The 13390-nt window shown below is 33.4% G+C and overlaps 1 protein-coding gene across 4 annotated transcripts; it reads right to left on the bottom strand.

The window, feature by feature from the left end:
• Positions 1 to 4628: 4628 nt before the first annotated feature.
• Positions 4629 to 10295, bottom strand: LOC146911454 (receptor-like cytosolic serine/threonine-protein kinase RBK2). Of its 4 annotated transcripts, none has more exons than XM_085724823.1 (9): positions 10066 to 10295; positions 9720 to 9811; positions 9359 to 9622; positions 8744 to 8995; positions 7277 to 7434; positions 6205 to 6284; positions 5964 to 6099; positions 5523 to 5672; positions 4629 to 4984 (listed from the first exon to the last, which is right to left on the bottom strand). In XM_085724823.1, exons 1-9 carry the CDS (start codon positions 10101 to 10103, stop codon positions 4922 to 4924), a joined length of 1233 nt encoding a protein of 410 aa, XP_085580949.1. In that variant the 5' UTR covers positions 10104 to 10295; the 3' UTR covers positions 4629 to 4921. The 4 variants fall into 4 exon arrangements, with proteins under 4 accessions (XP_085580949.1, XP_085580950.1, XP_085580952.1 ...); XM_085724824.1 differs by having other exon boundaries at positions 9359 to 9619; positions 10066 to 10246; XM_085724826.1 differs by lacking the exon at positions 9720 to 9811 and having other exon boundaries at positions 9359 to 9619; positions 10066 to 10263.
• Positions 10296 to 13390: the final 3095 nt, after the last annotated feature.

The raw sequence follows: 13390 nt of genomic DNA, 5'->3' as shown, positions 1-13390 counted from the left end.
TTTGCAATTACTATGCTTGGATAGAGATTTGGCCCTCTTGTGTGGATAACTTTTAAGTCTCTGCCTTTGGGACTAGGTAGGTTTTTGTATATTTAATCATTTTAATGTTTGTTACGCCCTGTGTTTTTGTTGTTAGCATCCCCATCAACCAATCATTTAAGGACACCTTAATAAACTCTAACAGTTAATGTTACTACTAGAACACATTTTACTGTTACCATTTTAATGTTACCATGGCTTATATTCTCCTTCTATCTGAATGTTCATAAACTACATTTAGCCTCAATTTTTGAATGATGTGAGATTTTTTTTTGTGGGTACCTAATAAGTTTGAATAGTTCAATGATTAAAATGTACATATATGTGTAAGCATGAATCACAAATGAGTTACATTTCCACCTAATAAAAACAATATTTTACTTGTTTAGTTTATTCGATGACTATGTCCAAAATTCGTGTCATGTTCAATTAACCTTTCCATCCTTTTCTCAAAGGAATCATTGCGTCCCTTTTTATATACTAGTTTGATATTACTTCCAACCATTACTTTTCTTGAACCTAGTTTATTTTTTAATTCCATCCCGCAACTTAAGGTGCTGACTTGTCTGTTGGGGGTGGTGACATCTTTAAAGTATGCACCTCACACAGCTGTAAATTCTTGTTATAAGCATACCTTGCTGTTTTTAATTAATAGTAGAATCCAATTATCCTAATCTGACTAAACTTAAGCATAACACATGAGGCTTAAATGATACTACTCAACTAAATTATTATGAACAACGAGTAATTGTTGGGCAGGCAATGTCAGGCACACATGTATATAGTATAGTATAATATAATATATGGATACTCATCCATTCAATACTAAAGATGCTATCCAGTAGTATCCCCTATCTCCATAACAATTAATTAAGACTCAATCTCAATGATACAATGATCATTAGTATATAAAATGTTTGATTCAATTAGGTCCATCATTTGTTAATAAATTGATCAGTAAATGAATGAGTTAGTTAGAAGACAATAGGTTCATCAATCAATAGGAGGGCCTACAACATTTGGTTTGGTCACAAATATGTTGTGATTGCATTATATTGCATACGTGTCAGAAGTGAAGGTGGGGGAGATTGATGAGGGCAATCTTTGAATTGAACAGCAACGAGTATTAGTGTGTCATACACTGCAGCGTACGTGCATCAGTATGTAAGCACGAGCTGTCTGTTTGATCGAGTACCATCCATCTTCCTCTAGAGTTGGACAACTCAACTAATTTGAGTTAAGATAAAAGAAATTGAAAGTATCAACAAAGCAGTAAATATTAATCTAACAATTCATTAAAAAAAAACTTTAAGGATGTGTTTGATCCATTAAAAATGAAAGATATGACATGACAACTTCAATTGTATAATGTTTGCTTGTAAAACTATTTTAGAGGTGTGACAAACCGATAGACAAGAGACAAAACAAAAACTGAAATTCTTATCTTTCACTAACTACACCACAACTTTTTGTCATAAATACAAGGTGTTTCAAAACCAAAATAGTCTTAAGTCTACAAAATATCGTATAAGTCAAAATATTGTTCAATGTTAAAAAAATTTATCTTGTGTTGTTCAGCTCTGTGTTATGTTATTTTGTCTTGTGATATTATGTCTAATATTTACTTTAAACACACTCTATACATTGTATTTAGAAGAGAAATGTTTAATCTAAAAAACTAGTTTATTAGATGGCCTAGTCCCATGACATTGCCACTCTTTTAAGCATTGATATATGAGATGAGACAACTTTGACTCTATCAAGACTAAACCTTACTTGAAGATGGCCATCTTCCCTTTGGTGGCTTCACTAATGTATCAATATTTGGTGGTGAATCTCAAGTTTTTTTTTTAATATCCTAGTTGCCAAAAAAATATCAAAATACCCCAGTTTAAAAAGGAAAAAAAAACAAAAAACAAAAATGCCCTAGTTTACTGACTCGCCAATATCAATGACATGACCGACATTTATTAAGCACCACATCTTCTCTACTCAATACATGGATCTTAGCATTATTACTTAATTACCAAAGTAAGAAGACGACAACAATATGGTTTGGTTTGGCTGCTTGGTGTCGGGTTTTAGTGCGAGAGCTTCATAGTGTATGTAGCACATCTTTTCTACTCAATATGTGGCTTTTAAAAAACACATTATACTTGGTTATCAAAGTAAGTGTGTGTTTGGTATCATCTGGCTATGTCAGAATCACGGTGATTCATCGTGATTTTACAGAAGCTATAAAGTGTAATTTTTAAAAAATCACGGTAGGTCATCGTAATTCTGAGATACCCACCATGATATTAAACATAGCCTAAGCCTCTGTTTGATGTAGCTTTTGGAGAGGTTAGACGTACGTCTAGAGTGAAGCTGAAATTTCTAACTTCTCATTCCACCATTAAATTGGAATGTGGTTTTTCACCTTTCGTGGATTTAAAACTCTAAACCAAACACACATTAAGAAGACAACAACAATAAGGTTTGGTTGTTAGGTGTTGTGTTCTAAGTTAAGTTGAGGTACAATGCGATAATACGAAGTTATACGGGTTAATCAAGATTGTTTAACCCGTATGCCTTTACACAAACACATTTTTTAATTTTTGAGAATTTAACAGTGAAAACAACGAGTAGTTTAAAGAGGATCAAATCATATCATTGATATCATGTCAACAATATAAAAAATTAGAGAAAAAAGAGAATAAAACAACAAAGATCACCAGAGTTTTCAATTATAATGAGCAAATAGTACATGATACAAATGGTGAAATATAAATCGACTAAATGAAACAAAATAAATGTAGTTTAATCAATTTTTAAAGTAACATTTGTATTATGTGGTATTTGCTAATTCTAATAAAACTCTTCATAATCTGATATTGGTATGTAAGTCACATGTTTTATATATAGTTTTTTTAACAAAAACGTCATAAATGAATGCGAAACTAAGAAATCAAACTTAAATTCCAATAAATAATACAATCGATCCCCATATATATATAGCCATTATTGGGTTGATTTCGTACTAATAATTACTGTAGCTTGCCACGGGAAGACCCAAGGAAAACAATATGACATGCATTCGTACGTCAACTTTCACGCCTCAAAGAGGCCAAACTCATTTTTTCCTACTGAATGAATGAATCTATATCCACAACTTTATCTTTCTTAATAACCTCTTGTTCGATTTGTAAATACTAAATAGCAATAAATATGTTATTTTACTAAATATTGTGATGTTGTTTAATCTTTAGACTTTTTTAGGTCTGTATAAGGAACTTTAAAAGATGAAAAATGATATTTTATCATCTAAATTTTTATATCAAATACATTGTTTTTTTAAACTTTTATGCATATTTTTGAAATAAATGGAATTTTTTTGGTGTTATATAAATTGTAGAATATAAAAAATAAAAATGAAAATATATATCATGTCACGTATCTATTTTTCATGTATCTATTTTGAATAAGAACTCTTACAAATATTGTAGTATTGCATTATCTCATTAGGAACAACTTTTTCTAAATTCCACTTTCCCCTTTATTTATACATTTTTCTTAATATGTGTGAAAAACAAAATTGTGTCAATTAAATTGGGACGGAGGTAGTAATTGCTATGCCCTCCCTCTCTCTTTAAGGATAAGGTTCTTGTTTTCTGACATTGACAAGAACTGCAAAGTGCAAAATAAAGGAATCCTTAGCTACCAGTTCAAATTTCAAACATCAAGTCACATATTTTTAAAACATATATAGGCCAAGGAAGAATGTCTGTCGGCTGGGCTGGTGGCTTCTTCATAGAGTAGAAATATTTTTAACATCATGTGAAGTGAAGTTAATAAATTAACACTTCGTGTACATCTCATTATCTATCCAATCTAATTTGACGGTTTTGTCTTAGTTAAAATGCGGTTCAATCCATTAAGGAGAGTAAGTGTTCATAATCTACTATTAGTCTCTCGATTTTTTAGTATTATACCACAACATTAGTTTTTCTTATTAACGTACATGACTTAGACCCTCATTTTAATGTCAAATCTTCGACCTTAAATTGGCCACTCAGGCATTATATGTTTTCGGTCTTTTTAACTCCACAATTTCACCTTTAGTTGAAAGGCTCACCCCTTAGTCTCAAGTTTGAAGTACACGAGATCTCTGAAAGTAATTCAAGAGAAATTATATAAAATTATGTCAAATAGATTACATACAATTAAGTCGGAAAATCATTGATTAAGAAAATATTTGTAATTGAATAGGCTTAAAGATTGGGGATGACCTTTTCTTTTTGGTCAATATGACCGACCATGTTAAGAAGAAATTGATTTGTTTGGACTAAATTTTTGGTATGATAATGTCCTCTTAAATTATTCTACCCCCTCTAATGTGCATTAATTGTTGTTGCGTACTTAACTAGCTTAATAAATTACTTAAAAATGTACTTCGATTCCCTCTACTGAAGTGTCCCAACACGATTTACTTCAATTTGGCACTGGCAGTATATATATATACACATATCCAGTATCCACGCACAAAAAAAATACCAAAATGTAGTACCTTTTTATATTTCTTGAGGGGACTAATATGGACATGCTTGGTAGGGTGCAAAAGGTAAAATATGATATTTGAAACAAAAATTGAACGACTTCATAGTTAATTATTCACATAATGGACTAGTATAACTTAACAACAAAACAAAAAAAGCCCACAATGACTTTTTCAAAAAAGATAAAACACCAAAATAAATTCTGAGTAAAACATAAAAAATGAAAGTATAGCTTAACCTATTGCTTACTATTCACATGTTTGAATGTTATTTTATTAGTTCTCAATAAGTTCTTGTATTTATGGGGTGTCTATCTATCACTCCTCTGAGTATGCTCTTTGGAGGGACTACCTTGGACATTCATTTGCAAATTCCTGGACAAAGTCATCACCTCTTAGTAGTATTGAAACCTGCACCAAACAGAGTAGAGTGCAACCTCACTGCTTAGTTTTTCTTTCTTTTTTGTTGACTCCAAGAAAATAAAAATGCATCACTAAAATGATATCTGAAATTATAAAAGTCTATTACTATTTGACTCAAGAAATTGTAAGTTGAAATATTTAGTGTTGAAAACAAAATTTTGAAATGATCCATAAAATTGAAGATATATTCCATTAAGTTGGTTTCTTTAAAACAATTTCAGAGACTAGAGTAACCAATTCAAAATAACTAATTTGATTGAGTGTTTTAAGTTTCAGAAGTTATTTTAAAATAACATTACTTTCAAGATCTAAATTGTCTGAGCCCAACTATTTCAGGGACTACGTAATGTTGATTCACTTAATCAAAATAATGTACTTCTGCAATAGAGAAGGCATATCAAAGGAAACAAGATTTGATTTTAAGTTATGAAAAAAGGGCCACACATACATTATAATCAACCATAAAAATTATCAGGAATAGTCAACTAACTGCATTAGTTCAACATTAAACTAATCGCATACTTGCCTGACTCATACGGGGGCGTAAGATAGGAGAGTTCTCAACACACAGAGACGCGGTCAAAACAACACGATCCATTTGTTCTTGGTCATAATCACCTCCAAGAGAAGGATCAACAAGGTCCTCGATGTTATTAGCATCAAGCAAAGGTTTTGCCTACCATACAAGAAATCACAATGTGTTGACTGATATATACTTGCACATATATAACATTCTGCTAAGGGGTAACCTTGGCGCAACTGGTAAAGTTGTTGTCATGTGACCGTAAGGTCACGGGTTCAAGTCCTGGAAACAGCCTCTTGTGTTAAAACAGGGTAAGGCTGCGTACAATACACCAAATGGTGGGACCCCTTCCCGGACCCTGCGTATGCGGGAGCTTCAGTGCACCGGGTTGCCCTTTTACATATATAACATTCTGCTATCTAGGAAAATCATAAACTTAATTACCGATAACACGAGACTTTGGTGCAAATGATCCAAAGCCCTACGGCCAGTTATAATCTCCAAAAGTAGGACACCAAAAGAATAAACATCAGTTTTCTCGTCGACTATGCCATGCATAAGATACTCAGGAGCAAAATACCTGTCAGATAAATAAGGGGGTTTAAGTAGTAAATCATGAAAATGTCACCATTCCCAAACTTCTGTAGTTTCAGTACTTTATATATATAATATATGTTTTGCATACCCGAATGTGCCTTCAGATTTTGATACATTATGGTGGCTGCATTGTTCTGGTAACCACATTGCAAGTCCAAAATCACAAATCTGAAGAATATTCTCATTTAATCAGAGTGGTGAATTACGTAAAATATATAGGCAATTTTAACATATCGTCTATATCATCTTATATAGAAGTTAGACAAGGAAAAGTCTACTTCACTTATGCCGGAAGCTGTTATTTCAAGACTTCTACAAGATTTTTTTCGAGTAATACTATTCACATGGCTCTCATATTTTTCCAAAAGAAATAATTACAATTAAACTAAAAAATTAATGCAAAGAGTTGTTCACAGGTGAAATATCCATGTGTTTCGTGCGTTTTTATTCGTACTAAGAAGCATTATCCTATTTATTTATTTTGAGAAACGGAAATGTTACTTGTGTCAGTTGTCACTTAAAAATGACTCGCAGCAATATCACGAGCACGTAATTGAGAATCTAGAGCATGACTCGCAGCAATATCACGAACACGTAATTGAGAATCTAGAATTTGACACAGTAATACTTACCATGTTTTTTGTCAAGAATTAATTTGATTGGTTAACTATAATTCATGAGCTTTTTGTGAAGAAACATTTCGTGGTAAATAGCACCAAAGAAAGATTCTCAATGTCAACACTCCGTATGATATTTGTCAAAACTCCAATTGAATCATTTGTTGACGAGCAATGCTATTCTTTACAAAGAAAATCTGTCCATAAAATGCAAGAATGTAAACGTGGAATCTGTTCCTTTTTTACTCTTACTAATATTAATTGAAATTAAAATATAAAACAGTTTTTGGCGGAATACATGATCATGTTGTTTTAACCAAAATCCAACAATCAGTATTCCTCAGTAGATTTATTTTAAAACATAGTTGCCAAAAGTGTCATTTTGGTCCCGTAATTCCAAACCTTTAGATACTTAGCCGCAAGAAGTAGTCTAAACTTCATTGCATGAAAATACATCCAGGAAACTGCATCATATGTCAAGGTAACAGTATACATAATTTATTCTTCAATGATTCTCTATAATGACAATTAATCAATAGATACCTGAGGCTCAAAGTTCTCTGTGAGAAGAATATTCTCTGCTTTAATATCTCTATGAATGATTCGCCTTTGACAATTCTCATGAAGATATAGGAGTCCATCAGCAATCCCCACAATAATTCTATACCTTCTAGTCCAATCTAATTTGTTTTTATTGGAACCTAAAAGTATGTGTCATGAAAGAGTAAGTATAGTAATTACAGACAGTACATTTAAACAGCAATTCGAATATTTACACAAGATAGCATGTCAACCATGGATCGTGGAAAATAACGTTACTTGAAATTCTGCTACACAACAATGTTACAGCGTTTCTAAAAGCTGCTATTTGCCTACACAGACCTCCCTCGAGTTTTGTTTGAATGTCACTAACACACCCTCTATTTTCGCTTAAACACTTAACTCCGTTGCCGTTGACTCTGTTAAGTTGCCGTTAAGAAAAACATGGCTTGTAATGTCCAAAAAAATAAAACATTGCTTCTGAAATACGAGACACATATTGCGCCTTCCATCACAAGCCAGTTGAATTCTGATAGCAGAACAAACTCACCGCCATCAAGATCTTCTTCCTGTATTTGATAGTTCAATCATCCAACTGACCTCATCACATGTGTTAATGATTCAATCTCATATAATGTTGACCATACTGTTGTTAGCCCCTTTTCATAGTACCCAAATATTTAATCAAACAAAGAGGACAAGGCTTTCAACAAATATGTGACCAACCACATCGTGTCGCATCTCCTTTGTTCCTATTTGTTCAGCCAAACTGTTAGCCTTTAACTTCAACACTGAGAGAGATATGCCTCCCACCACAATCGTAAGCCACCGCATCTGAGATCGCCAAGTGGTTTAGGCCAGTGTTGGGTTCCCTGATGATGGCACCACGGTTTTCCATTGAAGGTGGAGAATATCTCTTCCACTTTTTTCTTTTTCTTTTGCTGATTTTCTTCTCTTTTCCTGTTTTATTTTTTGTTTGTTTGGTGTTCAATTAACCTCCGTCAATGACACGTTAGTTTTGGAGGGAGGTTCGTGTCATTTGTTAAGCAGATAGGGAGGTGATTGTTTATTTTAAAATTAGAGGGGATGTTTGTGTCATTTAAAGAGACTTTAGGGGAGGTCAATGCAATTTTTCCCTAATTTTATTCCTTCTAATCTAATCTAATTTGTTTTTATTCAAACGTAAATGTATACGTCATGACAGAGTAGACAATACATTTAAACCGCAATTCGAGCTTTCACACAAGATAGCATTGCAACCATGGATCACGGAAAATAGTGTTCATTAAAATTCTGGTACAGAACAATGTTATTGTGTCGCTAAAAGCTGCTATTTGCCAGCATTTTGTACTAAATAACGTATCACATAACAATAACTATTTGTTCTAATTCCGGTACGGTATAGAGTTATTGTGCTTCTATTTAACAAGATTAGCACAAGAATATTTTAATTTGAAAAGAAATTCTCACCATGAAGAAGAGAATCTAAATTTCCCAATGGAGATAGTTGAAATACAAGGTGCATTTCTCCTTCTACACCACATCCAATAAGCCTGGCAGTGTTAGGATGGTTTAGATGAGCAATAATGCCTAGCTCAGATAGAAAGTTTGATGTCCTCTCATCTGAAGTCCCTTTATTCAGCCGCTTAACCGCTATCAGTTGTCCATCTAAGAGGCGACCCTTGTAAACCTCAGCGAAGCCTCCTCTCCCAATTAAATTTTCTGCCAACAATCAAATCAGTAATAATATGGAAACTACACTTAGAAATAATTGAAGATACTTAATGATTTGAAATTAAATGATTTTATAATTGCGGTCATGGCTGCAGTTATGCTGCAAACCTTCACACTGCGATAAAATGAGACAAACACAGCCAATGTTTGCACGATTTGGTTGCGATGCTTATGCATAGTCCTCTAAAACTGTAGCATTGCAGCCGCAATTACGGTTCCAGACCATAATTTTGAACTATGAGGTAAATTATGATACTTTTGCTAAACAAGTATCCATAATTATATCAACGAGTATACTCATTGATAAAAAAGAGAAGGCATTGATCTAAATTCCAGGGGCAGATTACATACCTTTGCTAAAATTGTTGGTTGCATTTCTGAGTTCAAAGAGGGTGAAATTCACCAAAGAAGATTTGAAGTTATCTAAATTAGATAGAGTAGGATCTTCTGTGTTTGGTATCGGCACACAAAAAGGAGGGCAGGAGGATGTGTGGTTAATTGATCTTTTTTTCAATAGCTTCAATGCCTTGTCCCATTGAAATCTTGCCCTCAAGTTTGTACAACTGGTAGGCAATTCAGATGGTTGATTACCATCCAAGCCAGTGAAGCAATCTTCTATATAATAAAAATGAAAATTGTAAGCATAAGGGCAGAGTAAAATCCAAGAGAAATCTATTCAAGAGAAATGTAGCATTGAAAAGAAAAATAGAACCTTTGGCAGAAGAAGATTTGTGTTTAGAATTAAAAAAAGCTTCTTCAATTGAGATCTTCTTTAGTCTATTAGCAGGGCTTGTTTTAGGGTCCCTGCATCATTTCAATAATAATAATAATTTTTTATTGATCTGATTACGACATCCTCTTGCAAACAAAACATGACCCCAACATTATTTTAGACAGAAACCTACGCAAAAACATTTTTATTTTGGACAAGAAGGCATGCAGCAAAAAATGAAACATGATTAAGCACGCAAGAGTATGATATGACCATTTGGGTAATTGATCGTAGAAAAAAAAAGTAGCAACCACGTAAGGAAGAAGTTAAACGCAAGTAAGCATACCATATACAGTAATCTTTCTGATCATCATCATTCGCCATTAAAAGGTGACAGACTGACAGTGCAAGAGGAACAAAGAAAGAAAGAAGGTTAAAGGTAAATCCTTTTCTTTTCTTTGATTTTTTTTAGCTTTGGAAGATTCTCTGAGTTGTAAATGACACAAAATCGAGAAACTCGTTAGATATGAGATCAATGTAAAATCGAGAAAAGCGTTTCGACAGAGACAAAATATATACAAAGTAAAGACAGAACAAGCAAGTCCTTAAACGAGGACAATTTTGTCCTACCATAAAAGGAAGTTTAGTGGGAAGCAATTGATGTACCAATATATATGCTTCAAAAAATCAATACATCTTCATTATTATAAACAAAAATCAACATTTTAGATTCATTTATTAAACGATGTATGTGGTCTATAATAAATATTATATACATTATTAATTAAATGAATCTAAAATGTACATTTTTGTTTATAATAGTAACCAGAAGGTATAAATTCGACCATCATTTTTATCAGATAAATAATTCGACTTCTATATTTTAGAAAATATCGTTTTATAATAATCATACTAAATTGGGAGTGTTTGAAGGTCTTAAAATTGCTAGGTTTTCATGTGGTAGAGTTTTGCATGAGAATCGGTAGTGAGGAATTAGGGATGGCAATGGGTATCCATTGGGCAAGGTACCATAGTGACCATCCCCATACCCGCGTTTTAAGAAAATCCCCATACCCGAGCCCATACCCTCGTGGGCAATAAGTTTGGTTCCCGTCCCCATACCCTATGGGTATCTAAGTGCCCGTACCCGCACCCATTACCCGCACTTTCACAAGAAAAAGATAATAAATAACAAAAAATATCACAACATAATTAAAATATGATATGAAATATGCTAAATCAACATATAAAATATTACGCATCATATTATTTAGCCAAATAAAAAGCATCTAAAATATAAAAAAAACAAGTGCATATTACAATAAATATCAAAGACTTAGGATTAATTAACTAAATTTAATATAAATAAAATTATTGGTATAGTCTGTATAATGTGCGGGCATGGGGTGCGGTGGACACTAGAGTGCCCGTACCCGCACCCATACCCGTTCAAATTTGCGGGCAATTACCAGTGCCCAAGCCCATACCCAACAATGCGGGTATTTACCCGCCCGCCATGGGTATTTTTTGCGGGTGCCCATTGGGCTTGGGTCCAATTGCCATCACTATGAGAAATTTAAAATATGGTTCCCCTAGTAGCGTTGTGGGTTTCACGTTGATTGAAAAAATTCAAAAACAGTTGAAGATGGATTGAGAAATCAAAATTTGTCGCTCCTACTGTGAAGTTAACTATTGTGTTGACGCCCGTACTAATATGGGATGCGATTTTAACAATCTTCTATGACTTTTTGTGCTACGTCCGACTCAAATCAGTCATTGGTTATTGATAAAGTTACTACTCTTTGGTTAATTTCTTGGGGAAATTACATTGACCTCCCCTGAGGTCTCCTTAAATAACACAAACATCCCCTCTAATTTTAAAATAAACACTAACCTCCCCAAGTTTTCATAAAATAAATAAAAACCTCCCTTGTCACTTAACTGTGTTTGTTTCACCGTTAATTACAATAAAAAACTCAGAATGTTTGAAGCTCAAACTATCTTGGAGCAGTTAGTTATATTTCCATGGTTTAAGTCATTCTTATCCCACCAACAACACCACACATGACAGCACCTTCTTATTAACTCACAATAGGTAACAACATTAGCGCTTCCAAAGTTGTTCAATGACATTGCGATTCCATTCTTTTTGTTCACTTGATTGTGGTAGGAATGTTGTTCACCATCCTGATTTTGTTAACCAAGTTGCAGCAATATATAAGAGTGAAGATCACTTGATTAGTTGATTGTGGTAAGAACCTTTTTCTCTAAAACATTAAACATTATGCACTATGTGTGACTATATAATGGATTACAAATTCAGGCTTGCAATAGTGGTGGATGATCAAGTCGAGCCTGCGTTGATCTCCATAATTCAGTAAGTCTATGACTATTATCAACCTCAAATTCTCAATCTTGAGTATTGCTACTCGTTACTTTATTTTTATTTCCCCTAAAAGAATTACGATTATTTAGATCATCTTGATATAAATTTAATCATAAATTGCAACAAAAAAAACTACAACTTTAATAAGATCTTAATCTTTTCTGCATCACTATGATGTGGTAAACGCAGGGATTTCAACATCTTGTTAACATTTGGGGAGGCTATTCTGCATGGGTGGTGGACGCTGGATTTGCAGGGATGACAAGCCTGCAGACGAACTCAATACTTTACCCAATAAAATTGCAATAAAAAAACACGACTTAAAGCATAAGCCTGCTATTGGAAAAAAAAAATCAGAAGAGATTTGAACATAAAGAAATACACATGTGTGAAGAACGAAAAAGGGTAGAACGTACCAATCCAACGTATATATATAAAAAGAACAAAGTGTGCAACAAGGGAGAATAATGTTGGAGGAAACATAATTAATTAACGGTGAAACAAACGGTGTTAAGTGGTAAGAGAGGTTTTTATTTATTTTATGAGAACTTGAGGGAGGTTGGTGTCTCTTTTGATACTAGAGGGGGTGTTTGTGTTATTTAAGAAGATTTTAGGGGAGGTCAATGTAATTTTAACAATCTTCTATGACTTTTTGTGCTACGTCCGACTCAAATCAGTCATTGGTTATTGATAAAGTTACTACTCTTTGGTTAATTTCTTTGTAACTCTCTTTTCTTGGATGAATGCCCTCTTTGTTTAAAAAAAAAAAAATCATAGTACTAAAAGCAACAATTTTATTATCACATCTTTTGTTTGTATCTCTTATGATTTTATGTAATTTAATTTCATTTTATTTTTTTATATTCATTTAATTAGTTGTAATTTTTTAATTGGTTGCTTTTAAAGGTGACTTGTTATGTTCGACTTTTTTGGTTACATAAAGTTTAGGTGGGTTCGGCTCCGGTCATCACCAGGGTCAGGGCACGCCTCCGGGCCCAAAGGGCACTTATAGATCACCCACCAACACTGCCCTCACATCGGCAGAGGGAATCGAACACACAATCTCCTGCAAGGAAGTGGTCCGTTCCTTACCAACTGATCCAACGTGTGTTGGTCTTGTTATGTTGGACTTCACCTTAAAATTTCTCCCCAAAACTTAATTGAGTTGATAAGAATAAATTTCCTTAAAAAAAAAAAGTTATTTGAGATTTTTTAATTATTAAATTGTAACCCAGGAAAAGCGTGCGAAGCCGTACAAGGACAAGATCTCCATCCAGTCAGCCAG

Source organism: Medicago sativa, chromosome 7 (genome assembly GCF_051527215.1).
Source record: "Medicago sativa cultivar Bolivia chromosome 7, Bolivia_mono, whole genome shotgun sequence".
Lineage (NCBI taxonomy): Eukaryota > Viridiplantae > Streptophyta > Magnoliopsida > Fabales > Fabaceae > Medicago > Medicago sativa.
This window is presented reverse-complemented; position numbering and strand designations above follow the sequence as displayed.